This window comes from Phasianus colchicus, chromosome 1, assembly GCF_987193195.1.
Source record: "Phasianus colchicus chromosome 1, bPhaCol1.hap1.1, whole genome shotgun sequence".
NCBI classification, from domain to species: Eukaryota; Metazoa; Chordata; class Aves; order Galliformes; family Phasianidae; genus Phasianus; species Phasianus colchicus.
In genome coordinates, this window is record NC_143436.1 from 53,897,988 (window position 1) to 53,923,665 (window position 25,678).

General features: G+C 41.9%; 2 protein-coding genes across 4 annotated transcripts in view; one reads left to right on the plus strand and one right to left on the minus strand.

The window, feature by feature from the left end:
• Positions 1–8,210, plus strand: part of SYN3 (synapsin III) — a 235,705-nt gene extending 227,495 nt beyond the window's left edge. For all 3 annotated transcript variants that reach the window (XM_090143143.1, XM_090143151.1, XM_031600069.2), the window contains 2 exons: positions 727–1,024; positions 3,555–8,210. In XM_090143143.1, coding sequence (XP_089999269.1) covers positions 727–1,024; positions 3,555–3,687 — 431 coding nt within the window. In that variant the 3' untranslated portion in view covers positions 3,688–8,210. The remainder of the gene's footprint in view (positions 1–726; positions 1,025–3,554) is intronic.
• A 634-nt stretch (positions 8,211–8,844) lies between these two features.
• On the minus strand, positions 8,845–21,688 carry FBXO7 (F-box protein 7). The gene is made up of 9 exons (XM_031600068.2): positions 21,396–21,688; positions 19,519–19,816; positions 17,882–18,109; positions 16,400–16,541; positions 15,152–15,235; positions 13,922–14,014; positions 10,703–10,879; positions 10,017–10,054; positions 8,845–9,805 (listed from the first exon to the last, which is right to left on the minus strand). Exons 1-9 carry the CDS (start codon positions 21,515–21,517, stop codon positions 9,407–9,409), a joined length of 1,581 nt encoding a protein of 526 aa, XP_031455928.1. The 5' UTR covers positions 21,518–21,688; the 3' UTR covers positions 8,845–9,406.
• Between the last annotated feature and the right edge of the window lie 3,990 nt (positions 21,689–25,678).

Consider the following 25,678-nt stretch of genomic DNA (forward strand, 5'->3'; position numbering starts at 1 on the left):
AATGTCCCCAGCATTCCCCTCCAATTCTCTGTGATGTTTTTTTCTCACAGTTCCCACTTTGACCACATATGAGATCCAATCAGCCTCACAACATTAACTTTTGCCAGCTTTTCACACTGCTATGTCATATCCAGCAATTTCTCCAAGCCAAGGCTGCCTCGGTAGCCTAGTCTTTGTTCACGGCTTTAATGATTAGGATTGAGCTGCATGCAGTTTGTTTCCAATTAGCAAAAGTGACCAAAATAATCAAGTTCAGACTCCGTTTTGAGGGTCTACTACTAATATGGCTGAAGCCAGCTGCTGATAATGCTGGAACAAACCCATGGATAATGATAGGGTGTACAGTTTTGCATCAAAATGTTGGCCCCGTGAAGAAACTGTTGACCCAAACCAATCTTCCTTCCCAATGCAAGTGCTTGCCAAGAACAAGAAATATTAGTTACATGGAAAAGTACAGCACATTGAAGCAATTTCCTTTGGGTAGAGTGGCAAAACTTCTTTAATTTTTAAAGAAATAAAGAAATGGACTACAAAAGCTCTAGAGACATGGGTATGATACCAGTGCTAGACTTTATTTTTTTGTGAAATAGGATTTTCCTTATCCTTTTGCACGAATCTGCTCTGAATAGTGTCTCCTCTTAGCAAATATCATCCCTCCATATAGATGCTACTTGCTCGTTTTCCACATGACCTTCCTCATGCTTATTATTTACACGACCCTCCCAGGTGGACCACGCCAGCCTCAGGCATCTCAGCCTCCACGGACAAATGCACCTCCACAGCAAAGGCTCTCTCCTCAAGGACAGCAGCCTCAGAGTCCCATGTCCACTTCACCTCAGCAGCAAAGGTCACCTGGATCTCCACAACAAATCCGATCAGCAACTGGATCCTCTCCAGTCCAGGCTTCCAAGGCAGGCATGTTCCCACCACAGCAGCCCAGACCTCCTGCTCAAGGTCGGGCTCCGAGCCAGCCGAGCCCCACCGAAACATCCAAGCAGCAAGCCACCCCACACCCACATCTGAAGTAGGTACTCTGTTAAACCACTGATAATTGCAGATACTAAAATAAGGCTTTCAAAAAAAGTTTGTCAGGCAAAACTGTTGTCAGGCAGCAGTCCCCAGGGACAAAGGCCTGGGTAACTGTGAGAGACTTCAGAGGTACAAATGCCAGGCACAGCTCAGGTCATCAATGAACTGCTATCAGGAAGAAACAGTTGTACTTTACATCTATTAAGACTTCACATTCATCCTCTTGTTCATGTGCTCATTGCTAAATGTGTGCTCTATCCCGACCTTATCAATACACTACTACCTTTCCAGCAGGGTAGGTAATCCTGGAGGTAGCCCTTACAGACTAAGCAGCACATTATCATAGAATCACAGAATGGCTTGGGTTGGAAGGGACCTCAAAGATCATCTAACTCCAACCCCTTCTCTGTAGGCAGGGTTGCCAACCACTAGATCAAGTACCAGATCAGGTTACCCAGGGCCTCATCCAACCTGGCCTTGAGTGCCTCCACAAGGCATCCACAGCTACTCTGGGCAGCCTATGCCAGCGTCTCACTTCCCTCTCTGTGAAAAACTTCCCCCTCTGTGAAAAACTTCCCCCTTACATCTAACCTAAATCTCCCCTCCTTTAGTTTAAAAATGTTCCCCCTTGTCCTATCAATATCTACCTGTGTAAAAAGTTGATTTCCCTCCTGTTTATAATCTCCCTTTAAATACTGGAAGGCTGCAATTATGTCTCTCCATAGCTTTCTCTTTTCCAAGCTAAACAAGCTCAGCTGCCTGAGCCTGTCTTATAGGAGAAGTGCGTCAGCCCCCTGATCATCTCTGTGGCCTTCCTCTGGACCCTCTCCAACATCTCCACATCTTTCCTGAGTTGGAGGCCTCAGATCTGCATGCAGTACTACAGATGATGCCTCATGAGGGCAGAGCAGAGAGGGGCTATCTCCCTGCTGGCCTCCTCTCTGCTGATGCAGCCCATATCACTGTTGGCCTTCCAAGCTGTAAGGATACACTGCTGGCTCTTGCTAAATTTTTCGTCTACCAAGTCCTTTTCAGCAGGGCTACTCTCGAGGAGTTCTTCTCCCAGTCTGTACACATATCTGGGATTGCCCCAGCTCAAGTGCAACACCTTGCACTTGGCCTTCTTGAACCTCACTAGGTTTACACGGGCCCAGCTTCTGAGCTTGTCAAGGTCCCTTTGGATGGCATTCCTACCTTCTGCCACATAACTGCACCACTCAGCTTGGTGTCAGCTGTGAACTTGCTGAGGGTGCACTCGATTCCATCACCTATGTCACTGTCCTACATCACTGATAAACTTGTAAAAGAGAATAAGTTCCAAGGTGGACCCCTGGGAAACACCAGTTGTCACTGGCCTCCATCTGGACATACAACCATTGGCCACAGCTTTCTGACTGTGATCTTCCAACCAATTCCTTATCCACTGAATAGTCTACCCTTCAAACTCATCTCTCTCCAATTTAGAAATAAGGATGCGGTGAGGGACCATATCAAAAGCCTTGCACAAGTTCAGGTAGGTTACATCAGTTGCCCTCTGTGGCACTACTCATATATAAACAGAACTCCAGATGGTGACTATATGTTTAAGAGCACTGATGGAACACTGAATTATTGTAGCAGTCTTTTCTGCCACCCTTGGTGGAATATATCTGACTCCACCAGGGCAGGAGAGTGTTGCAATAAAATGTTTGGTGTTGACCAACCGGATGCAAAGAAAAATTGACACAAACAGACCAGAGATATAATGTAAGCTAGGACTGTAAAGAGAGTTTTTAGACAGAGCAGAAGAGTGATGTCCTGGAACACGTTTTCAGTGATCATGTCAACAATTAGTAAGGCAAACTGAGAGCAGAGGACTAACAGATCAAAATGCTAAGGATACAGTCTCTGTACTATACCTCTTGCAGGACCTTTAATTCAGAGTCCTTGAGCTGAATTCCTACTATGGACAGGAGAAACCACTCAGTGACAAAGCACAGTTGAAAGTAAAAAAAATGGAAATTTATTTCATAAGCACAGACTAGATTTGGATTAAAACATTAGTGGGTGTACACCCAGTGGGGCCAACCAAAAGGCTGCACACACAGCAGAGCAGACGTGCCAAGGAGGCTAGGCAACAGCATATTTTGTGTGGGACACAGCTACCACTTTGTCCAGTCCCAAACAAGATCACCATTCATGGTGTGGCTGGTGAAAGAAAGGGGATCTTCAGTATAAATCTACTCTTCTGTATTAAGAGTTACATGATTTCAGTATTCGTTGGAAGAGTAGCACCAAATGGCAATTGTATGTTTTTAATCAGATGCCTTCATAAACAGTTAAGAGTTCTGGACTGTGATATTGGAACCATCCATCTCCTACTCTCCCAGTTCCTGGATATCTTAGCATATGGAGATTCTCCTTGCTTCTTTTTTTTTTTTTTTCTGGAGTATCTCTGCAATGAGGCACAATGCATCAGAGTAAACAGCTCTAAAAAAGCACCTTCTCCTGCTGAGTCTGAGTTTTAACTCTGTTTTCCATTTCAGCAAATCGCAGTCCCTGACAAACACCTTCAGCATATCTGAATCATCTCAGAGAGGAAATGCCAATGAAGATGAAGCAAAAGCTGAGACCATCCGCAACCTGAGGAAATCATTTGCTAGCCTGTTTTCCGATTAACAGCCCTGCAGCTGGATCTGTGCTTTGGCCAGCCCTCAGTCTTCGTATAGCAAATATTATATTGGAATATACTCAGTGGTACCCAGCAATTTACACTCAATACCTGGGTAAAAGGAATTGAGAAAACTACAGTTGTTTTAATACGAAGAAGATATTCTGATAACGGCCTGAAAGGTGACTGTATAAAAGTGGCATCATTTCATTGTTTTTTGTGCATAATCAGATTTACGTTTGTTCAAGTGACTCAGTTGTAAATCAAATTTTACTCCAGCTAATCCTTGTGGAGACTACAGTTATGACAGTGAAAACTAGATTTTATTTTGGTTTGTATATAGTCCATACAATCACTAACTTCCAATGACAGAATTCTTGTTGAGGCTGAGCTAAAAAGAATATAGGATTATTTCAGAAACAGATGTGCAAAAAACAAGTATTCAGACTGATAAAGCCTGAGTATGGGAATACATTGAACTATGGAACTTCACGATACCAACTTCACTTAAAGTCATTTTTCAGAGTAAGCTACATTCAAATAAGATACAATGCCACGCATCAGTAACTGCCAAAGATCACATGAGCAGGTTATCCAGATGGACTGCTAGTTTGTTCCAGAATACTCTGCTCATAGCAGTTAAAATGTCCATTTCATGCCTTGCATTTATGTACCCAGCATGTGAATCCCAAGTCTTTAGAGAAAAATGTTACGTTCAAATCCAAAATAACCTGAGAAATGGGCTTTCCAAACACACACACACAGAAAACAACTTCTTCCCTTGCCCCAGGAAACACTGTAGAGTTCAAATCCACAATCCACACAAATCCAAGCACTTTGGTGGCTTAATCACATCTGGCTATGTATGTCTCCTGGGAACATATTTAATTAATAGCAGAGCTGATGAAGTGCACATACTTGGGTGCTGAGTGTTCCATAATACAGATTGGACAGAGAAATGGAGTGAAATCCTGTCTCACTCCTTGAACTCCCACTGACTGGGTCAGCAAAACGAACCAAGTTGACAGACCTGTGACTGAACAGGAAAACTGCCATCTAGAAATGAGATGAGCTGGGGTCCATCCAGAGACACCAAGCAATGGGAAGGCATGTATGTGACTGCCCCAAGCAGGTGAGGACCTTCTGGAGAAGACAGAGATGGATCTTTGCTGGCTGTGCTTTTCTTAAGCCTGTAATATGGAATGAAGCTGTATACAAACACACATGCTGCAACTAGGACACAGCAAAAACAGGAATGACACAAACCACGTTCATAACTGAAAAAAAAATTGCAGAAATCAATCTAACTATGGCTACTTCTACCAGCTGAGAGTCCACCCAGTGCATTATGCAAATTCTATTTATAATACACCTGATGAAAGCGCCAGTCCCCATCCCATTACCTGACATATGTGAGGCAGGGCTCCAGGAAGAAGCAGGCAAGCCTCTTCCATTCTTCTGTCAAGTATTTGAGCCACAACTCATACACACAGCTTCAAGGCCAGGCTTTTGACTTTATGTTTCCCTTTGCAACTTTACATCAGTTACACTTAGGAATACCAATGGAGGAAAGGAGGTCAGTAAGTTAGTTATAAACATCTGAGCCAGAGGCACAGATCTTAGCTGTCACTTAAAGAGGTCCCCAAATCGGAAAAAACAACAGCAGTATTTGCCATCTTGGATCTCATGATTCACTGGTGGGAATGAAGCCAAACGAGCAATTCCTTCAGCACCTGTAATGAACATCTAGATCCGATGCAGTCATCCGGACCTAATATGACCAATCCGAACATACCTTTACAAATATAATTGCTTTTGTGACCTGTGCACTTTCAGGCAAGTAACTGCATGGCTTTTCCAGCTTGGAAGGCTCTCAAGAGACTCATCTGGATCAATGATTTATGTCTCAAGTTCAGAACTAAAGAACCACTCAAGTCCCTTATGATTTATCCTTTTTTTTTCAGCTCTGTTTTGTCCTTCCAGGTTTGCTAAGCAGCTTACAATGTAGCATCATAAACACATGTCATTGTCTGAGAAAGAAAACAGACCCTGCTGTTTTGCAATCTCCAGGAGCAATAAAAGAGTGACAAATGACTTCGAGCACTGTTCCACTGGCAAGAACAATAGCAGATTAACAAGCTCCACTATATGGACAAGAGGTAATACAACTCTGGTAGAAGAGGATTTCCTTCGATAACATTTCCCTCAGCATGGCTTATGCCTTGCCCTACTAAGCAGTCACCAGAAATGCAAAGACAAATACAGCAGTTTACTGCCAGAATCCTCAATTGTTCCCTCCTACAGATCTTTGTATATCTCTCTTACCAATACATCCTACACACACACACACACACCAAAAAGGAAAAAAAAAAGGTAACTACTAACTGGTGAGGCGTGGCCCCTTCAATTGATTCCAGTTAATCACAACAGTTGGATTATTTGCTGATGCTGCACTTGAAACGCAGCAGGACTGTCCTCCAACTGACTACTGCAACAGGACAGCACTGCTGACCTGATAGCCAGCAACAACTCACATCTCTTCATCTGCCTTCAGCTCCCAACTGGCACCTTTCAAGGGACAAGCAAACAGAACAGGCTCTCCCCTTGATCCAGCCTCCAAAAATGCATAACAGCAACAGGCACTATCAGCTTATCTTTCCTATTCCTATAGTTGCTGAAAAGCATTTTCTGTTCCGTTCACAAAAGTGCTTTAAAGAACACAGTGAGCTGACATCCTGAATTAGAGATAAAACTCTGTACCATATCCTATAAGTGTTCCAACAGTACAATTATGACACTCTCATACTGGATGTTGTGGCTAGCAGCAGATTCACCACCTTTGATGCCGGGCTCCTATTCCAAAATCCCTACAATCTAACAAAGCAATAGACAGAGGTAATAAAAGGGGTATATTCTTTCTATGAATGGTGAACTAAGGTATATCAAAGCATTATTTAGGTACCTAAATGTAGCAGCTAGAGTTAAAGGAAGTTAAGAAGGCAACAGAAAAGTTGGTAAATGGAAGTTACATATAAATCACAGTGTAGACGTGGCCCACAGCATGCCTTGGGGTCTTACTGCTGTGAAAACTGAACACCTGGTCAGAGCATGCTTTCATTTTCTTCACATGGAAACCAGGAAACATGAATAGATGCGTGTGTTTGGAATCAGCCCAAGATGGAGCTGGGACACAACTAAGACACCCACCCATACTCACCACCTGGAAAATGAATTTACATTCTGCTGTTTAGACACAGACTGAAAAAACATCATGTCTTTCTTGTAATATCTAGGTGTGGTATTTCAAGAGGAATGTAACTCATGTTCTCATGCAATTAAACATCTTGTATAAAGCTAAGGCTCAGAATAACAGTTCTGCTCCAATGACTGCAGCTGTACTTTCTTTTCTTTCACTTATCACAGATGGGTATGTAAAGCTTACACCCTGCATATGACTAGGTTATTTAATATGGTCCTCTTAAGTTCCATGAATAAGGTAAAGCAAATTAAAAAAAGAAAGGAGTAACAGTTCCCAATTTCCAAGCGACTGCAGTGCATGCAATGAACGGTACAGGTAAGGAATGGTGGCCAGCCTCAAGCATTTCACCTTTGTGTCTCTTCTGTAGAGTTTGCAAATAGCAATGACACGCACACCTGCCTTAGAAGCTGGTAAATAACCAAGTAAGTGGCTGGTTTTCAAATATTTCCTTTCTTCTGTCATGTCCTTTTATACTGTTGGTACTGAGATATTCACATCGTATTTCATGTGCTGTTTTATGAATTAAGGAAATTCCTCTGTAGGAAACTGAACAATTTGGGATAAGGTAAATTCCTTTATCTTTGGTTCACAATGCTTTCACTACAGTGCAAAAGAAGAAAGGGAAGGAACACCTTTCAGATCACTCATTGGTGTACTTGTAATGACACCTGATTTATTCTCAGACAAATGTCCCAGTGACAAAATCCAGGATAAATAGTATCCATTAAATTTGTATGACCTTGCCTGATTATTATGTATGCATTTCTGAAGGAAAGATCACAAGGGCAAAATGGTACAAGATACACACAGTGTAGACTTCCATTTTCCTTTAGCTCCACAATGCCTGACTATAGACTTAAATGAAAATTCCACTGGAACAATGCATTTCAACCACATTCAGAAAATATTAAGGCTAATTTTGATATTGAATGGGAACCACTGCCCTCAGGCTCTACTGATACTTATGTGTGATCAATAATGGCAGGACTTGCACTGGTTTTCTGTTGCTCTGAAGTAGGAAAAGAGAAAAAAAAGAAACACAACTTTTGAGAGCAAAAAAAAAAAGCATTATTTTACTCCCACAGAGTTAAAAGGAGAACTTCCTGACCCAACCAAAGTCAGCTGATTTGTAAAACAAAAAGATGAATCACTGAAATGTCACCTGAAAAAGCACAAAAGTATTACTGATGAAACAGCTTGTATTTAATAGGAAATGTAATTCATTGCCATTGTTTGAATTCCAAAAGGACTGTAGGAAGCAATACCAGCCGTCACAACAGTCATCAGTACCATTTACATTTTCAGAAATGCTGAAATAAGCCATCGTAAAAAAGCAGGAAAAAAAGCAATGAAAAGTTCTAACAAAGTTTAGTTATTCCAGTCTTTCTTTAATTGAGCTTCAGTATCAAACTGCAGATCTCATCAGGAAAACTGTAACAGCGATGTTGTTAGTTGTTCATTAGTTAACGAGACAACACTTGAAAGCTCTAACATGCTACAGCATGTTTTCTTCCATCGAGATAACTTTTGACACTGCTCTAATGAAATTAAACAGAATATACTGAAGTAAGAATTCATTATGTTTCGCCTGCTGTGATCCCACTTCCACTGCAATTGGGTCGACCTGTTTAATTCCTTAGTTAGGCAGGCAGAAAAAACTGCATCGATTTTAGTTCACACACAGTAAATGCGGCCATGTACTATAACTACTTATTTGTAAAGTCAACCTGTTCAAACAAGGAAAAAGACAAAAGTTTTGCTGCTGGTTCTTTGTAAAATTGCTCTGCTTCTGTTCAGACTTTTGAGTTCTACTGTAGCATGGGTTCACTCAGCTGTTTGCAAAATGAACTGATTTATGCTCTAATATTTCCACTTAAAAAAATCCCTTCCCTGTATTCTTTGTGTATTAAGTAACAACATGAAAATACTTTTTACCTAACAAAAAAAAAAAAAAAAGCAATCTCTGAAAAAATCTATGAAAACACATCTACCATAGCAGTGGTAGTACCCTATTCTACGTGGGATGTGGTAGATTTTTTGTTAAGAAAAATTATTAGCCAGGTAGATTTGAAACGAAAACTATTTTTTTCCTGGCAAATTAATAAAACTCTTCAAATAAGACAGAAAAAGATAGGATTTGTATTTAAAGTGCTCTTTATCTGATGCAGCAAATACTTAGTATCCTTCTAATCTCTAAGTAGCACAGGTGATTAAAGAGGAGAGGTGGGAGGGAAACAACATGTATTGTTCTAAGTCATAGCCCATCTTAAAAGAGACCTTAGTGCCTGGTACTGCACTATTACCAGAACACAAACAAACCCTAACTCTGGGGTCAAAACATTACCATGCAAACAAGTTCTTGCCACAATCTGAAGAGAAGGCAGATGTTAGTGCCTGGGTTTTACAACGTCCTGCAGTTAGAAAGCAAGCTCAGGAACTAGAAAATCCACTGAGGGAGAAAGCAGCAATCAAATGAATGCACGGCGAACGTCCGTGGGGCGGCCCCGGCTGGGTCTAGGTGGAAACCTGTCATTGGGACCAGCTCGTCCTGGAAGCGTAGGGTTTGCTTCAGGCAAGGAACCAATGGGGTCAAAATGTGGTCTGAATGGAGGAAACTGGCTTGGTGCTTCCCCTGGGCCAGGAATGAGTGAATTAATTGGGTCTCCAATATACAGAAGCGTTGGTCTCTCACCATATTCTCCAATGATCATGGGGGGGTAGATTGGGTTTGATGGGAATGGGTTGGGAGGAAAGGGACTAGGATAAAATGGGTTGGGATGAAAGGGAATTGGATGAGGTGTAGGGGGCAGAAACATGTGCCTCCATCTCAAGGCCTCCTTCTTCTGTTTCAACTTTTTCTTGTATAGCTGCAGACAGAAACAAAAGTATTTTAAGGTTCTTTGTCTCTTACCGATGTTCATTTTCTCCTACTCCAACCAAACTCAACTTGTGTTTATGGAACACCACTTTTAAACTAAAACTTAACTCAAAACCACAGCCTCCCAAAGTCTCTGTTTTAGCCCTGAAGTTTTCCCATGTAGACTAATCTCAGTGAGATTATATAGAGAAGCCACCTACTTCTTTCCAGTCAGTGTCACGAGGTCTTGCAATGGGATCTACAAGAGAAGCACAAAATCAAAATCAGTAACCTCTTTTAAGTAAAATTCATGCCAAGGATTTGTGGGAATATGCAGGAGATGAAAAAAACATCTCTAGTCAATACATCTTACATAGAGATAGTATGTTTAAAAAAAATAAAGCTGCAGGACCATTCAGTATGTGATCTACTCATATTCTAGATAAAATACCATCTCCAAAACTTGTAGGGAATCCCAGGAATATTATTCCCATCTTTGATTTGTAACAGCACTTCTCTTTACCACCTTATTTCTTCAGTCTCCTGTGAGGAATTCTAGCAGGAATATCCCTTCTCTCCACTCTCAAATAGTTGCAATAGCAAGTACATCTAAGTAGCAAGAGAAACAGATGAAAATAACAAAAGTTTGTACCACATGATGGGCAGAACTGTATGGCCCATGAGAAATGGCTCAGACAACTTTTACTATTTTTCATGACAGAAAACAGGATACCCACCTGAATTACATCTAGCCCAGTGGTACTGGTTAGTATCACTAATGACTCTATTTGATGCCAGTATTTAAAAATCAAGAGTGGTTACCTGAGGAACCTCTTATCAAAATATAAGACCTAACTACCCCTGTTCACATGAGAATGAAATTGAAGGAAACGTGTATCACCATTACCTCTGAAATCTCGCAGATACATAAACCTCCACAGAAGCTGATCGTTTGAAGCTGCATAAAGATCACGGCAAACAGCAGACAGAGAGATGAGTGAACGGACATCCAGAAGTCTAAAAATCCGAAGCTTCAGCTCAAGAGGGAGCACCACCAACCCAAAAACATCTGGCAAGTTCAGAGCTACAAAGCAGAGGAAATAGAAGAATTACCTAAATGGTGCAAAGCTGATGACCCTGAAGAAAAGAAGGACATCATAACCCTTCCCTTAAATCATTCCCCTTTGATGTCTCAGTTAAATAACTTTTTTCCAAAAGCACCATGATGTAACTTCTTAGAAAACTGATCTCTTCTGCCTTGCAGTACATTTATGGAGTTCATGAAATAGGCCAAATGGCATTTTATACCAAACACTACTGACTGCTGTAAACCTAAGAAACATGCTGCATGCCTAACTATGTTTACAGGCTACACAGAACAAAGGCTAAAGGAAAAAGGTCTGCCTGATTACAAGAGTCCATAAAAAAGATATTAAATACACAGCACATGTTTCACATCAAACCTGCTCACACTGAAGTGTAGAAGGAATTCCACTGTGTCTTCAGAATACTAGGCTACTCTTTTATCTATACAGCTTTATCTAAACACAAAAAGCCTGACTTCCTACTGCTTCACAAACTCCAGCTAGGATTACTTCTTCCCATTCCTTCCAAGCCCTCAATAACCAGTTACTAAGAAGACTGTTCTTGGAGTCAGACTTCCAAATACGAGGGTTGCTCCAAAATTAGTGCCTCCTATTTTATTATGTTGGCCAAAGACATTAAGAGGCAGATATCAGTAAGGCAGTAAAGCACGAGTGTACAACCTTTTGGCTTGCCTAGACCACACTGAATAAAGAAGAATTGTCTTGGGCCACGTATCAAATATATACTACAGTTAGTATATATAAGTAACAATTTTTTTTTAAAATTAAAAAGAGCAACAAAACATAAAACTAGTGCCATATTTGCTGTTGTTTCAGTGAAACTAATGCGTCAGTCCAAATCAATTGAATTGATTGCAATTCTTAATGAGTTCTCAAGGTGCTTGTCAGAGATTTCTGATTAGATTTTATCCTTCCTGTATGTATTGTCAAAAAGGGATGACAGGAATAAGGCGTGATTGTGAAGCAGAGGTATTCTTCTCTGCTGAGACAGGTCTTAGAAAAGTCTAGCAAAGTGACACAATCAATATCTGATTGCAATTTTATACATTCCATGTGAAAATTCACAGGTAATGTATTTATGTCAACTGAAAACAGAAAAATGACAAATATGAAAAAAATTGATTTTTTTTTTTTTGCAATCTTCTCAAATTCCTTTATCAAAACAGAAAACTGCAAATATTTCACTGTTCACAGGGCAGTTTAGCCAATGTATCAAAATGCTTAAAATTATTCACCATAACTTCAGTTAGCAATTCACTGTGGCCCCAACCCCCGTGTCTTGAATTCAGTGTCAACTGCACAAGTCTGGCTGCTGCTGAGCCATGAGTGTGTGCCCAGGGCTGGGCCAGGCTGCACTGCATAGCAGGGAAGAGCCTGCCATGATGGTCTGGGATTGGGGGTGGCTGCAGTATGAGCTATGCCAGGCTGCATGCAGCCTGTGGGCTGGACGTGCCTGCAGTTCTACCATTGAATTTTCCGTTGAACCAGTTCTACTGGTTGAGCTTTCTCACCAATATTCCCTTACATTTTGTTGCTGTGCAGCAGATGGGGCAGCCTGACAAAATGGCATCTGAAATGGAAGCGTGTATGAAGCAAGAGTGTGTGTCACTGAATTCCTCCATGCAGAAAAAATAGCACCCACTGACATTTATCAACATTTGCTGAACATTTATGGAGACAAAATAGTATATGTGAGTACAGTGATGCAGCAACTGTGATGTGAAAGACAAGCCATGTTCTGGATGGCCACACACAGCTGTCACACAATGAAATGAAGAGTGTCTTTATCAGCTCATCCATGCAAATCAGTGGAAGAATGTACAGAGCTGAGTGTCAGCTTCAAGGAGTTAGAAAAGATGGTGGCAACACCGGAATATTGAGAAGTTTGTGTCAGGCAGGCCCCGCCAAGGCTCACATAGGAACAGAAAAAGCAGTGTATACAAGTCTGTCAGGACCCATTGCATCACTTCCAGGCTGACAGCTTCCTGTTCCACTATCAACCACGAGATGTGGTGTCACCACTATGAGCCAGAGTCAAAACAGCAGTTCATAGAGCAGCGCTACATGAATTTCACATCAGTAAATAAGTTCAAGATGCAGCCCTCAGTGGGCAAAGCGAAGAAAGGGATGATCCTCCTGGATTTCTTGGGACATGCACAAACCATCAACGCTGACCACTGCATCACAACACCAATTAAGCTGAAGACTCCAACTTGCAGAGTCAGGACAGTGAAGACAACCTTTTGCATCACAGTAATGTCAGGCCCCATATCAGTTTAAACACAGTGGAGTACATTGCCTATCTTGGCTGCACTGTCCTACTTCACCCATCGTACAGTTTGGATTTGGTGCCTTCTGATTTTCATCTGTTGGGCCAATGAAAGATAGACTGCATGGGCAACATCCTTCCTAGCAATGTCGCTGCCACAGCAGCTGTGAAACAGTGGGTTTCCTCCACTGGTGCAGATTTTTATGAGCACAGCATGCAGGCTCTTGGTCATAGCTAGTGAAAATGCGTAGCTAATGGTGATGACTATGTTGAAAAGCAGTGTTTTGTAGCTCAGAATTTCCTCTATCAAACAGTGTTATAGAGCTATTCACATTTGCTGCAGTTTATGTGGAAATAAATAGGAGACATTACTTTCAGGGTGACCTACGTATAATAGTTTGACAAAGAAATGGACCAAAATACAAAACCACTCCCACAGCGTATCTGTGGCATGCTGTTCTCATCACCAAGTACGAAAAACAGCCATTCCATCTCAGTAGCCTAAGTGAGAGTAGAAAGAGGGTTTTTTTTCATCTTGAGCAATCAAATATTAAAGATGGGAAATTATCATTATATTAACTTCTTTTAAAATGCAAAGATTAATTTCTTTAGAATGTTCATTTTTTTCTTACTCTCCATGTATCCACCACTGTGCAGCTGTCTGAATTGTTTCTAACACTTCTCCCTCCAGATTTTGCATAGACTCCCTCCCTTTCTTCCATTCACAAAAATTAAGTATCATCCCTCTCACCTTGTCGGGCAGCAGCCAGAAGAGAGTAAACCAGCTGGTCTTTAAAGAGACGAGATAATTTCTGAAGGTCTTTGTAAACACCTGCAACCTTTTCTATCAAATCAAAGAGATAAAAAGCTTAATTTCAAGAGGTTAGAATGCAGTGATTATGCAAGAGCAGAAAAACCATGACTTTCTTATCAACAGAACGGTGATCTGCCTGTCATCTTGATGGGGCCAGGTCTGCAGCTAGTGTGTAACAATCATGGAATAACCAATTTATTGAGAAACTACAGCCTACGTCTGTGGTAAGGCTAGGCTACCCCTTGGCCTTAAAAAGCACCATTAAGAGAAATACATGAGTTCTCCAAAACCCAACTGGCTCTCAAGCTGTCAGAGCTTCTTTTATCGGTTTCAAAGCCCATGTGGCGCACACCTAGCATGTAAATGTAAATGTAAATTTACATGCTGTAATGCTGTAAATGTCTGCAACATTCATTTTTCTGACAAGAAGGCTTTTCCATCCTGTTCTCCTGCGAAAGAAGAGCCAGAAGACTCTACCATTATCCTGGACATGTCAGTGCTCAGTTATTCCTCTACAGCCTTTTGACTAGACTCATACATCAGTGACTGGAGATCTAAGAGACACAGTGTAGGACACCAAGTCATCCTCAACTGGCAACAAAGAGGTTCATTCATACATCGTAAAACAAAAGGCTAGTCAGGCCTCTGCTCGCAAAGGATCCGCATCCATCTGTCCTTCTCCTCCCCCACCTCAGTACTCCTCTAATTTTGGCTCTCTGGAAAGAGCTATGTGGTTGGCACCTATTTTATAACACAAATAACAGTTACGGTGTCACTGTAAGAATGTGTGACCAGCCTCTAAAGTCCTGAACCAGCAGGGAGAAAAAAGAGGGTCTAGCCCAGCATTGCTGCCTCAGAAATTTAGATTTACATTTAGGACTTCATAAATAACAGGCACTGGGGACAAAGCATGACTCAATCTTTGCAAAATCCTTTCTTTATTCAGTTAATCCACAAAATTCAAATTATTTTAGCAGCAAAATACAAGTAAATGGCTATACTCTGAATTCCTTTTACTATAAAGCAATAGCCCATCTAAAGAGTGATCACATTTTTATTCTTTCTTGCTAATTTTTCCTCATTTAGTCCTCCACTTACTATCCTTCCTTATTACATCACTTACCTACTTCCCAGTTTACTATAATCAGTATTATAGCTCACGCATACCTGGCTCCTGAAAGCAAACAAAGGATGCTGGCAGCAGCTGTATTCTCTTCACACCTTTAATCTCTCTGTTGATTTTTAATGTTGCTGCAAGCATAAGAAGAAAAAAATATATATTTCAAAATTGAAAACATACTGGGAGAAAGCCAAGACCACTTCATTACTGCCTTACTCTCAGAGGTGCTTTACTTTTCTCCCTTACCAGATCCTGTCAAGGAAAATACCAATGACAGCCAGCAAATAAACAGAAATTTCAGAAAAATAAAACCAGAACTTATAATAGCAAAGAATAACCAAAAATACTGGTGACAAAAACTGAGCATTGTCTTCAACAATTCTATCACACAGAAAGAGATCTAACACAGCTAGGAGTGGTACATAGGGAGCCATATTATAACCCAGTCATTGAAGACATATCAATTCAGATATTATAAATTCTAGGAAAAAGACTCATCAATCTTAGTATACAAATGTTTATGCATGGCATGTGTGGTAGTTCCAACACAATCCTAAATCTCACCTGACTTGGTTAAAACATTTCAGAACTTGATTATAATTTCAGAAAGCAAATTCTTTACATGTTCTGAGAAAATATAATTGCTTACGCCAATTTGTGTAAGCAAACATGTCTACAAATATTAATCAAAGAAATCTTGAAATTAGAATCAATTTCCAATTTAATGTTGGTTCTATAAGAGTGTAGCACTGCTCAAATGCTAAATCAAACATGAAAGAGCAATCAAAAAAAAAAAAAAAAAAAAAGCTACCAAGTGACATGGAAGTTGCTTCAAAAAAAACAGACTTCTCTTAATTTTCTGAGTTCAACAGCTTAAACCACACATAGTTTTTGAGACCACAGTGAGAATGTTCATGTGTTTCAGTTAGGACAGAAAAGAACACACATTAGAACTTAGGAATATGTAGTCTAGAAATGGTTTAAGTCTTGCAAAGAGTATGAGACTCTTTCCAATGTTCCAATGAAATGAGATAAAACCCATATTTTTACAACACTGTAATAAAAATGCTAACTGAATTCCCCAAATATTATTCCATTCTCATTAGAGAGAAAAAAAAGCTTATACTGAGGCAAGAAATGTCAAGAATTTTCAGCATCAGGAAGTGCCATCTCTTGCACCTCATCAATCTCAATAATGACGTTGTGATTCCAAAGAAGTTTATGTAAGTCTTCTCTTGCTAAGCAATGGTGATATTTAGCAAGCTATATCCAGAATAAAAACTTTACTAATTTACCATTAATAGCAACAAGATCTCCCAAAGGCACACAAGTCAAACCAGCAGAACCCTCTTCGCAAAGGGGATGCGTGTACTGTAGCTTGTAAACACCATTCCCTCTCCATTTCTCTGGCATAGACACTGCCTTGGCTTCTGTCCCCTGAAAATACACAGATAATACTGTCATATCTTCAAATGGAAAAAGAGGATAAGAAGTTTGAAAGTGCCAGAACTGTGTTTGCAATTCAAATCTTTAGTTTAGTCCCAATCTGCATGATGATACAGACTATAACTGCATAACTGCATGAGTATGTACTTTTTCCCCCCAATACCAACAGCGAATCTAAGAAGTTTAGCAATTTCTGTCTTGTGCCAGTTTCTTGTTTCTGGGAAGGTTGTTCAGCATGCAGACTTATACTCACTGTGTAAGTCTGTACTTCACTCTACCATTCATTCCAGCATTCTGATAACTCCTGAATATATGTTAATTTTCTGCATTTAAAACATCTTATTGCACCTTTTCTGTGATCTCTGACAGGACTTGAAGGTCATAGCTTGAAAACAATTTGAAAATCTCAGTGGATTAACAATTTTCTTTTCAATTTCAGTATGAAAATTCTCAGACGGAATCCCATAGAAAGAGATACAACATAACCACAAGGACAATCAGGGTTTCTCTTTCCTCTTAAACTTGCACAAAAATTATGTTCCCTATTTCCAAGTCCACAAATTGACATAAACAAACTTTGTTCCCTATGGCAAATGTGTTCATCGGATAGTACGTTAGCCTATGGGAATGTTGTTAACAGATTTATTAAACTGGTATTGGTCAAACAGACCTAAACTAATTCCATGTGCTTTTAGCACCACAAGGAAAAACAGGACACTACCTTCTCTGGTAACAAGTCTTATCTTTCATGTTCAGTCACATAATAATAAACATGTAATGCAAATTACACAAAAACCTAAAGGAAAAAGATGAACTCACCATACAGAGACAAAATCATAGGTGCTCAAGTATTAGCTAGATACTTCTAGACATTAGTGAAACCAAAGGTAACTGAACCCTGCTGAAGATGACGTAAGTTAGATACCAATACTTAGGCAGATGTAGACCTCGTTAGCCACCATTTTAACTGTAGCCTATTGAGATGATACTCTTGTTGAGGACAGCACTATAATGAAGTGCTACAATCCAAACACATCTACACAAGCTTAACAGTAAAAAGCAGAAATGGGAGGTTATCAGCTGAGCTCCAGTTTAGGTCTGAGAGGAACGTGGAGGCAGGCCTCTTCTTTTACACCTAAAAGCTGCTCTAGTGTTTAGTGTTAAGCCATACTTGCCAGTCAGAGATGCTGACACTTCAACAGACTGGTCTGCTGACCCTATATAAACAGCCTGATGCAGATCTCTAGAGGCACCTTGCATTACAGGTTTTTATAATATTCTACAGTTCTCTTGCACTGACCAACAGACTTCCTTTTTGGTTGTGCACGTACCTGAGGTACATAGCCTGTCTCCATCATGAGAAGATGTACTAGGACAATCAAGGCATCAGTGGCACTGGTACACTCAGCAGAAAGGTAGAGCACCTCTAAGGAATGTGGAATCTCTCCATCAGCAGCCTCACTGCACAGCATAGGTTCAGAAGGATAGGAACCCGTACCTTCATCCAGATCAACATCTTCTGGGACTAATCCAGAAGGAAATTGTAGGCTGGATCCTGCCTTCAAGAGATAACAAAAGATACATGCAGAAAATTATACTATCAGTATTACTTGTCTGTCTGGCAGTCTTCGTGGCCACCAAGTCTACACTACAGATCTCCCATGTAACTTTTACAGACTCAATTCATCTCCATGTCCTAGCATCCCAGTTGGAGACTGGGATTACATACACAGCCTCTGTATTTTTTCAATATTTCTAATGTAAGTCTTTCATCAAAAAAGGTCTGTTATTTTCTTCCAAATTGGTAATAACTTATTAAACATTCATCAGAATTCTTGCAACACTGACAGGAACAATTATTGTGGTACTCCAGCGTGCATAGCAAGAAACCAACTTGATTAACTCAGACTCCTTACAAATACAATAGGCTTAAGTAGCTATAAGAATCATTAACAGAATGCATCTGCTGACACTTCAGAAAGCTTGTGGCTTTACTGCTGTTTCCTTTCTTGCATTGGCTTGCATGCCCACAGCACCAATGTACTAGGGGCACTTTGCTCCTGGAAGACTCTATGGAACAACGGTCCATTCTCCTTCACTACTTAGAATTCTTTGGATCCTAAATCTTAATTTCTATACTGCGAAACAATACCTTATACAATGTTTAGCAATATTTCTCACAAAAAGGTTGTAGTAAGTGATGTTTTGTATTTGACAGTTAATCCAAAATCAAAGAACAAATAAGCAGATTCTCAAGCTCCTGTCTAGGAAGGGACAAAATCATATAATGAGATAGGCAACAAGCAGCATGGCACCTAGGGTCTCTTCTAGAAAGACTATTTTCACGACAGGACTCAGCATCTGGCAGATGCAGTTATCTGTTTAACTATTCTATCTACAGACACAGATTACTGAATAATATGCAAAAGACATGCCTATTAATTGGAAATAGGTGTGTGGGTTCATACAACTGTACACTTCTGAAGCACAAGGCAGGAGCCACCTCACCACTGTCTGTCTAACTTCATGCACAAGACAGACAGATCTCTCATTCCAAGCAGACCATCTGAATCATAGAGAACTGTTGTAACCATGAGAAAGGAATCGCGCACTCAACTTGTGAGTGGTATTCCAGTATTTGCTGCATTTTTGTGGTAAGTCAAGTAACTTTTTTCAAGGAAGCACTGAGGCAGCTAATACTCATAAATTCCTTAAACAAAGTGCATGTTCCAGCAAAAGACATGCAATTCTGTAAAAATGTAAAACCCGAAACATCTCAGGATATCTGTCAGAACTGGGACATAACTAGTACATGATGGAGACTGATTTCCATCCAAATAACTGGCTACATTATCAGACAATCATAAGGAGTCAAATATTCTGAAGAGATTATTTTGCAGTGCATCACCCGATTTAAGATACCTCATTTTTTGTTTTGTGTCATACAAGCCAATTGTCATGTGCTTACCCTACTGTCACTCTTCTGAGCTTCCACTTGAGCTTTCTGGTTGTCAGACTGTTCATTCTGCCTTTCTTCTTTTGAGCTGTCAGCCTGACTTTTGGGAGTTAAGGTGGATGTCTCACGACCATTCTGAAGTGAGGGAGAACTAGAAGATGAGGGAGGAGGTAGGTTGGATTTGGCATCTGTTTCTTCTAGTAATAAACATATCAAATCACCAGGAACAATCCCGTATGAAGCTAAAGTCTTCTCATCTTCTGTAAGAGCATCCTTGCCATTCAATGTTATTGAAAACTCTGTATCAGAACTGCAAAATAACAGAATAAGGAAATGTGGTTAGCTGCATCTGAGTAGCTGTACACAGAGGTATAGTTAGAAAAGCATACTGCGTTCTACAAATTTCACTCCTTTTTTAATCTATCACTAAGATTCAACAAGGTCAAGCATAGAGTCCTACACCCGGGGAGGAATGACCTCATGTATCAGTACAGGTGAGGGGCTGACCTCCTGGAAAGGAGCTCCATGGAGAAGGACCTGGGTGTCCTGGTGGGCAACAAGTTGGCCATGAGCCAACAAAGCAGTGTGCCCTTGTGATCTAGAAGGCCAGTGGCATCCTGGGTGCATTGCAAAGAGCGTGGCCAGCAAGTCGAAGGAGATCGTCCTCTCCTCTGCCCTGCTGAGGCCACATCTGGAGTGCTGCGTTCTGGGCAGCCCAGTTCAAGAAAGGGAACTTCTAAGAGGGGCCAGCAAAGTGCCAATGAGACAATGAAGGGCATGGAACATCTCCCATATGAGGAAAAGCTGAGAGCCTTGGGACTGTTCCGCCTGGAGAAGTCTTGAGGGAGGAATCTTATCAATGCTGATAAGTAGCTAATGAGCAAGAGTCAAGTGGATGAGGTCAGGCTCTTTTCAGTGGTGCCCCGCATCAGAACAAGGGGCCACGGATGCAAACTAGAATGTGGGAAATTCCACTTGAACACAAGGAAAAACTTCTTTACTGTGAGAGTGACAAAGCAGTGGAACAAGCTGTCCAGAGGGGTTGTGGAGTCTCCTTCCCCAGAGACACTCAAAAACCACCCAATTGCTTTCCTGTGTAAGCTACTGTAGGGAACCTGCTTTAGCAGGGCATTGGATTAGATGATCTCCGAAGTCTCTACAATTCTGTTGTTCTGTAATACTCAGTAATATATTACAGCAAGAGTGACGATATAACTACAGTTCAAAGTTTTTCCCCTGGTTTTCTCTCCAGGTATATTTTAAGTAATGGTAGCAACTTGGTAGGTACCACAATTGCCCATAAAATAAAAACAAAGGGTCACTGAACCTGAGCCTTTCATCTGCCTCGGGAACGGGCCACTTCTGGACGTGTTTATCAGCTGAGGCAACAGGTTTGACTGTGGAGACTGCCAGGAGTTCCTCACACCTAAAACCTGCACTATCTGAACGCAGAGACTGTCCCCTTCTGTGCTATGTGAAATGGACACCCTGCCGAACCCTCCGTGAGACGAAGGCCACACAGCAGTGCTCAATCAGAGTCACAACCCGTATTCCAGAGGCCAGCACCCTCCACGGTACGCCTTCCTTCCTCGCTCTGCTGCTGACAACCGTACAACAAAACTTTTCGGAAGTTTTTATTAAGTTTCTCCTCACAACCGCTCGCACCGCGCTCCTTACGACGGTCGACGCCTCGCCAAGCCAGGCCCCGCGCAACTCCCACACCCCTACGGACCCCTCCCCGCAGGGGGGCGGCAGCGCCACGTCCCGGACAGGGGTGAGGAGGAGGGGAGAAATGGGCCGGGCCGCCCCGACCCCACCCAGCGTGGTACGGCCCCGCTCCCCGGCCGCCCCCCCGCCGCCGCCGCGGGATGGTTGGCTCCGCGCGCTACCTGTAGCCCCAGGCGGGTAGCAGGGCCCGGCGGAGCTGCGCGCGCAGCTCCCCCAGCGTTAGCTCCGCCCCCTCCAGCTCCAGCGGCGCCGTTCGCTTCTGCAACCGCACGCGAAGCTTCATGGCCGGCGGGGCCGACGGGGCCGAGCGCCCGCCCGCTTGACGCTCCGTGCGGGCGCCCGCCGGCTAACGATGGTGGCGGGCAGCGAGCGCAAGGGCTGCCGGGGCGTGGCGGTGTTTGGGTTGGCGCGGCGCCGCCTCAGCCCCCGGCCGGCCCCGCCTCCGGCCGGCCCCGCCCCCGCTGCCCGAGGAGTTGTTGCTCGGTGTGTCAAGATGGCCGCCGCCGGTGGCGCGGTGCGCGGGTTGCTGTTGCGCATGCGCGCGCGCACGGGTGCTGTGCTGTGGCGGGGAGGTATGAGATTGGAAGGCGGTTATCAGCACTGTGCCGACTAAACTCCATCAAAGGCAAGGAGAGAAAAGAGAACGCAACGAGAGGGCACCGTGAGCGCTGTGCCTGTCAGGAACTGCTTTCCTTACTCTTGGAGGAGATTCTTTCTTGAGTGTGTCGTGCTCTTTCAGCATTGCGACCATTCTTGCAGTGGCTGTGGATATCCTTCTCTGTTTTGCTTTTTAGTGTTGATGCTCTCACAGCCACCTGCTGTGTTTCCACTGTGCTCTTCTGAGAAATAAACGTTCACTGCTTTATCTTCAGCAGAAGCACCGTGTTAGTCACTTGCACAAGCTAAAGAAGTGTGAAGTGAGATGCTTCTGTTCCTCAGGACCTGGCTGCACTAATTGATCCTTGTTAGTTAATCAGCTAATAAGCATTTCTGCCGCCATTCTGCCAATTTTTCCTTTGAATTTTGTAAGCAGTGCCTCAGGTTCAGACATACTCTGCCCACAGCTCTAAATATTAAGCAGAAGAAACTGAGAAACAAAAGGCTGAAATGGTTTGCAGAGCTTCCGTGTTGGCCTGTGCCCATTTCGGATGGCCCAAGTCCACTGTCTTATTTTTGTAATAAAAGGGAAATTATTTGATGAATGAATTTCTGTGCTATTTTGATTTTCTTTTGTCTGTAGGGGAGGAAATTCCAGTAATTATGTATGAAACTGACCTCAGGCACAAAAATAGTATGGAAATCACAGAACCATAAAATGGCTTAGGTCGGAAGAGACCTTGAAGATCGTTGATTTCCCACCCTGTGCCATGGGCAGGGCTGCCACCCCCCAGCTCAGGCTGCCCAGAGCCCCATCCAACCTGGTCTTGAGTGCCTCCAGGGATGGGGCACCACAGCTCTCTGTGCTGCTGTGCCAGCGCCTCACTGCCCTCTGAGTAAAGAATTTCTTCCTAACATATAACCTAAATCTTCCTTTTTTTACTTTTAAGGCATTTCCCCTTGTCCTGTAAGAAGTCACTCCTCCTTCTGCTTATAACTTCTCTTCAGATACTGGAAGGCTGCAGTGAGTTCAAACTGGAGCTTTCTGCAGGCTGAACCAGCCTAACTCCCTCAGCCTTTCTTTGCAGAAGAGGTACTCCAGCCCTCTAATCTTCTTCCTGGCTCTCCCTGGGACCCACTTCAACAGCTCCAGATCTTCTTGTGCTGTAGCCCCAGGTCTGGATGCAGTACTTCTGTGCTTACAAGTTTGAATGTGTACAAGAGTTTTGACTTTCAGCACGGTTCACTTTATCAGAATTGGTAACTTTTATTAGTCTAATCCTTTAAAAAAAGGCTATACAATATAGTGACAAAAGAAAGTTCTTTGTCAGCATTAAGTAGCTGAAAATGTGATTTTCATGGTTTTCATGAAATCAACATAGTTTCACAATTCAAGTACCCCACACACATGTGGTCTGTGTAAAAAATAATAGAAACAACTTCACCGAAGAAGTAAAACTATTGAGAGCCCTAATGGTAAAATTTATCTTGAGAAACTTGAAACTTTGTGGCAGAGGAGGACTATAATAAGTAAAGGTCTCTTTGGATCATTTGCATAACTTATGGAATTTTTTTTTTTTCTGAAAGTTGACTGCAGTAATAAAGAGTGAACCAGCAGCCCTTTTTCCAGTGTTTCTCTTTCTGTACTTACCGCTGCAAAGACTGTGTTTTATAAAAAATAAAAAATGTATACGTGTACATATATTAAGCTGTAGGATTCTGATATTTTGAATAACAAAGGTCACACCAAAAGATGGCAGAAATGGTAGGTTGAGCAGATGGGCATGGAGAAAGCAGTATCATCAGGAGATCTGAAAATCCAGGGTACCATTCTGAGCGTGACACTGGCAGGGATGTTCAAATCTAAGCCAGTGGAAAGAACCTCCTGGCATCTTGCAGCTTGATGGTGATCAACTTTACTCCTAAAATGTATTTGAAATCCTTTATACTAGTGTTGTATAGCTAATACCTTAAGCTAAGCTGTGCTTTACAACATCTCAGGTTGGCTGCTGGTCCTTACACAGTATCTGATATTTCTTCATGTGTCTCTTAACTGCTCTACTCCTGATGAAAATCTTAGATATATGGAGCACAGGACCTTCCAGTGGGCTTTCAAGGATTTGCTACATTACTTTAAGCCCTTTTTGCTACCACCATGTTTGCCTCAGTTTGTGACTTAAGAGATTGCAGTGTAGATTTTTATAGTAAGAGGAGGCAGTGGGGCCATTGACAGCCTTATTCTGTTTCCTGAGCCTACAGAAAGCACTTTCTTGTGCTTCCACTTAGCACGGAGACTCACTCACAGTGCTTCTTGCAGGTCTCATGAGTGTCACCATTTCTGTCCCTCCTCAGAAGGAACTGAATGTGTCACATTCCAAAGTGGCCATCAGTGACAGACTTGACTATTACTGGACATGAAAAAGCAGCACCCAGTGCTGCCTGTCAACATAAAAGTAGGGAATTTGTCTCTGATTTAGGATGATCCAGCAGCACTGCATGGTATACAACTACACAGGCAAGATTATAGGTATGATGCAGTGCCATGTGGGCTAGTAGGTGAGAAAATACCCCCAAACAGAGTAATTATAAACACGTCTGCACAAATCTAAAAGCAAATTTGCTGTAAAGGATAATGCAAAAAAGGGATTGCTTACTGTGATTGATTATATCAAACATTGCAGAGTAACATCTGATGTCTGATTGCATGTTACCTTAGGCAAACCCACTTGTATTAATTGCATGTAAGATCCTTTTACAGGTAGAAGCAGGAAATGTATCATAAAAAGCACAGCTTCCAGTGGTGGTAGGTGCATGTCCTAGGCAGCACAGGAAACAGTTCTTCCATTATTATCTGCAATTGCCATGAATTGGGATAATGTCTTCATTTTGCTGTTAATAGGTAACTCCATGCCAGAATTGGCATCCAGGAATCTACTCATGGGAAATCTGTCTACTCTGCTGGTAGAAGAACACTCTACTGTATCATTTATTTTGCTTTCCTGCATCATTCTTGACCAAAGATCAAAGTACTCCTCTACTGGAGGCTGTAAAAAATTTGACAGAGGTATCTGAATCAGGAATGTCCTTCAGGACATCCTTCAGGACAACTAATTGGTCGCTATCCTGTCTTTTCTCCAGAGCTGTCAACTATGGTGTGAGATCCTGAATCACAGAATATATGATCTTACATATCTTAGGCAGTCATGTCCTATGTAAGATTTTATAAGTTTATCAAGGAAATCTTAAAGTCCTTGAAGATCAATCTACCTCTCAAAAGCACCTTAACACTTCTGTTCTTTATATATTTCTTTTCATTACTGAACTACTGAGAGCAATGTGTAGAGCAAAATTCTTTGGAGTGACACCTCAGAAACAGAGTTTGATATTGCACCCTTGCAATTCTTAGCTGTGAGGCCAGTGTGCAGTGTGAGAACTTTGTTAAATGAACTTTGTTAAAAAGTGAGTCAAGTAGTCCTGGTTCAGGTGCTAGGACAGGACAGTTACAGTGTGTATGCAAACTAAATGGATTAAAACAATGGAAAGTGTGTGTTTGTTTTCCATCAGTTCATCAGACAACTGCTTTTCAACATAATTATCCATCATCAATGAGTTCTGTGTAGGCACTGCAACTATGGGTGTTGGTTTGGTTTGGTTGTTTTCTTTGTGGCCCAGCACAGATTAGTAGCTCTCTGGCAGCTACTCTCCAAGGCTTTCCAGTGGCAGTAGAGAGCAGAAGATCACGTGCTTTTATTTCCTTTAGCAAACTTTTGTCTGTATCATTTCTTTGATACTTTAAGCATTCCTGGCAATATCTCCCTCCCAATATCCATATAAATGTTGTATTCCT

Coding starts and splice junctions, on each gene's coding strand:
- FBXO7 (XM_031600068.2), bottom strand. CDS start 21,517: ATGAAGCTTCGCGTGCGGTTGCAGAAGCGAACGGCGCCGCTGGAGCTG. Junction 18,110..19,518: donor CTCAGAAGAGTGACAGTAGG/GTAAGCACATGA, acceptor TATCTCTTGAAG/GCAGGATCCAGCCTACAATT. Junction 10,055..10,702: donor GTATCTGCGAGATTTCAGAG/GTAATGGTGATA, acceptor CTTCTCTTGTAG/ATCCCATTGCAAGACCTCGT.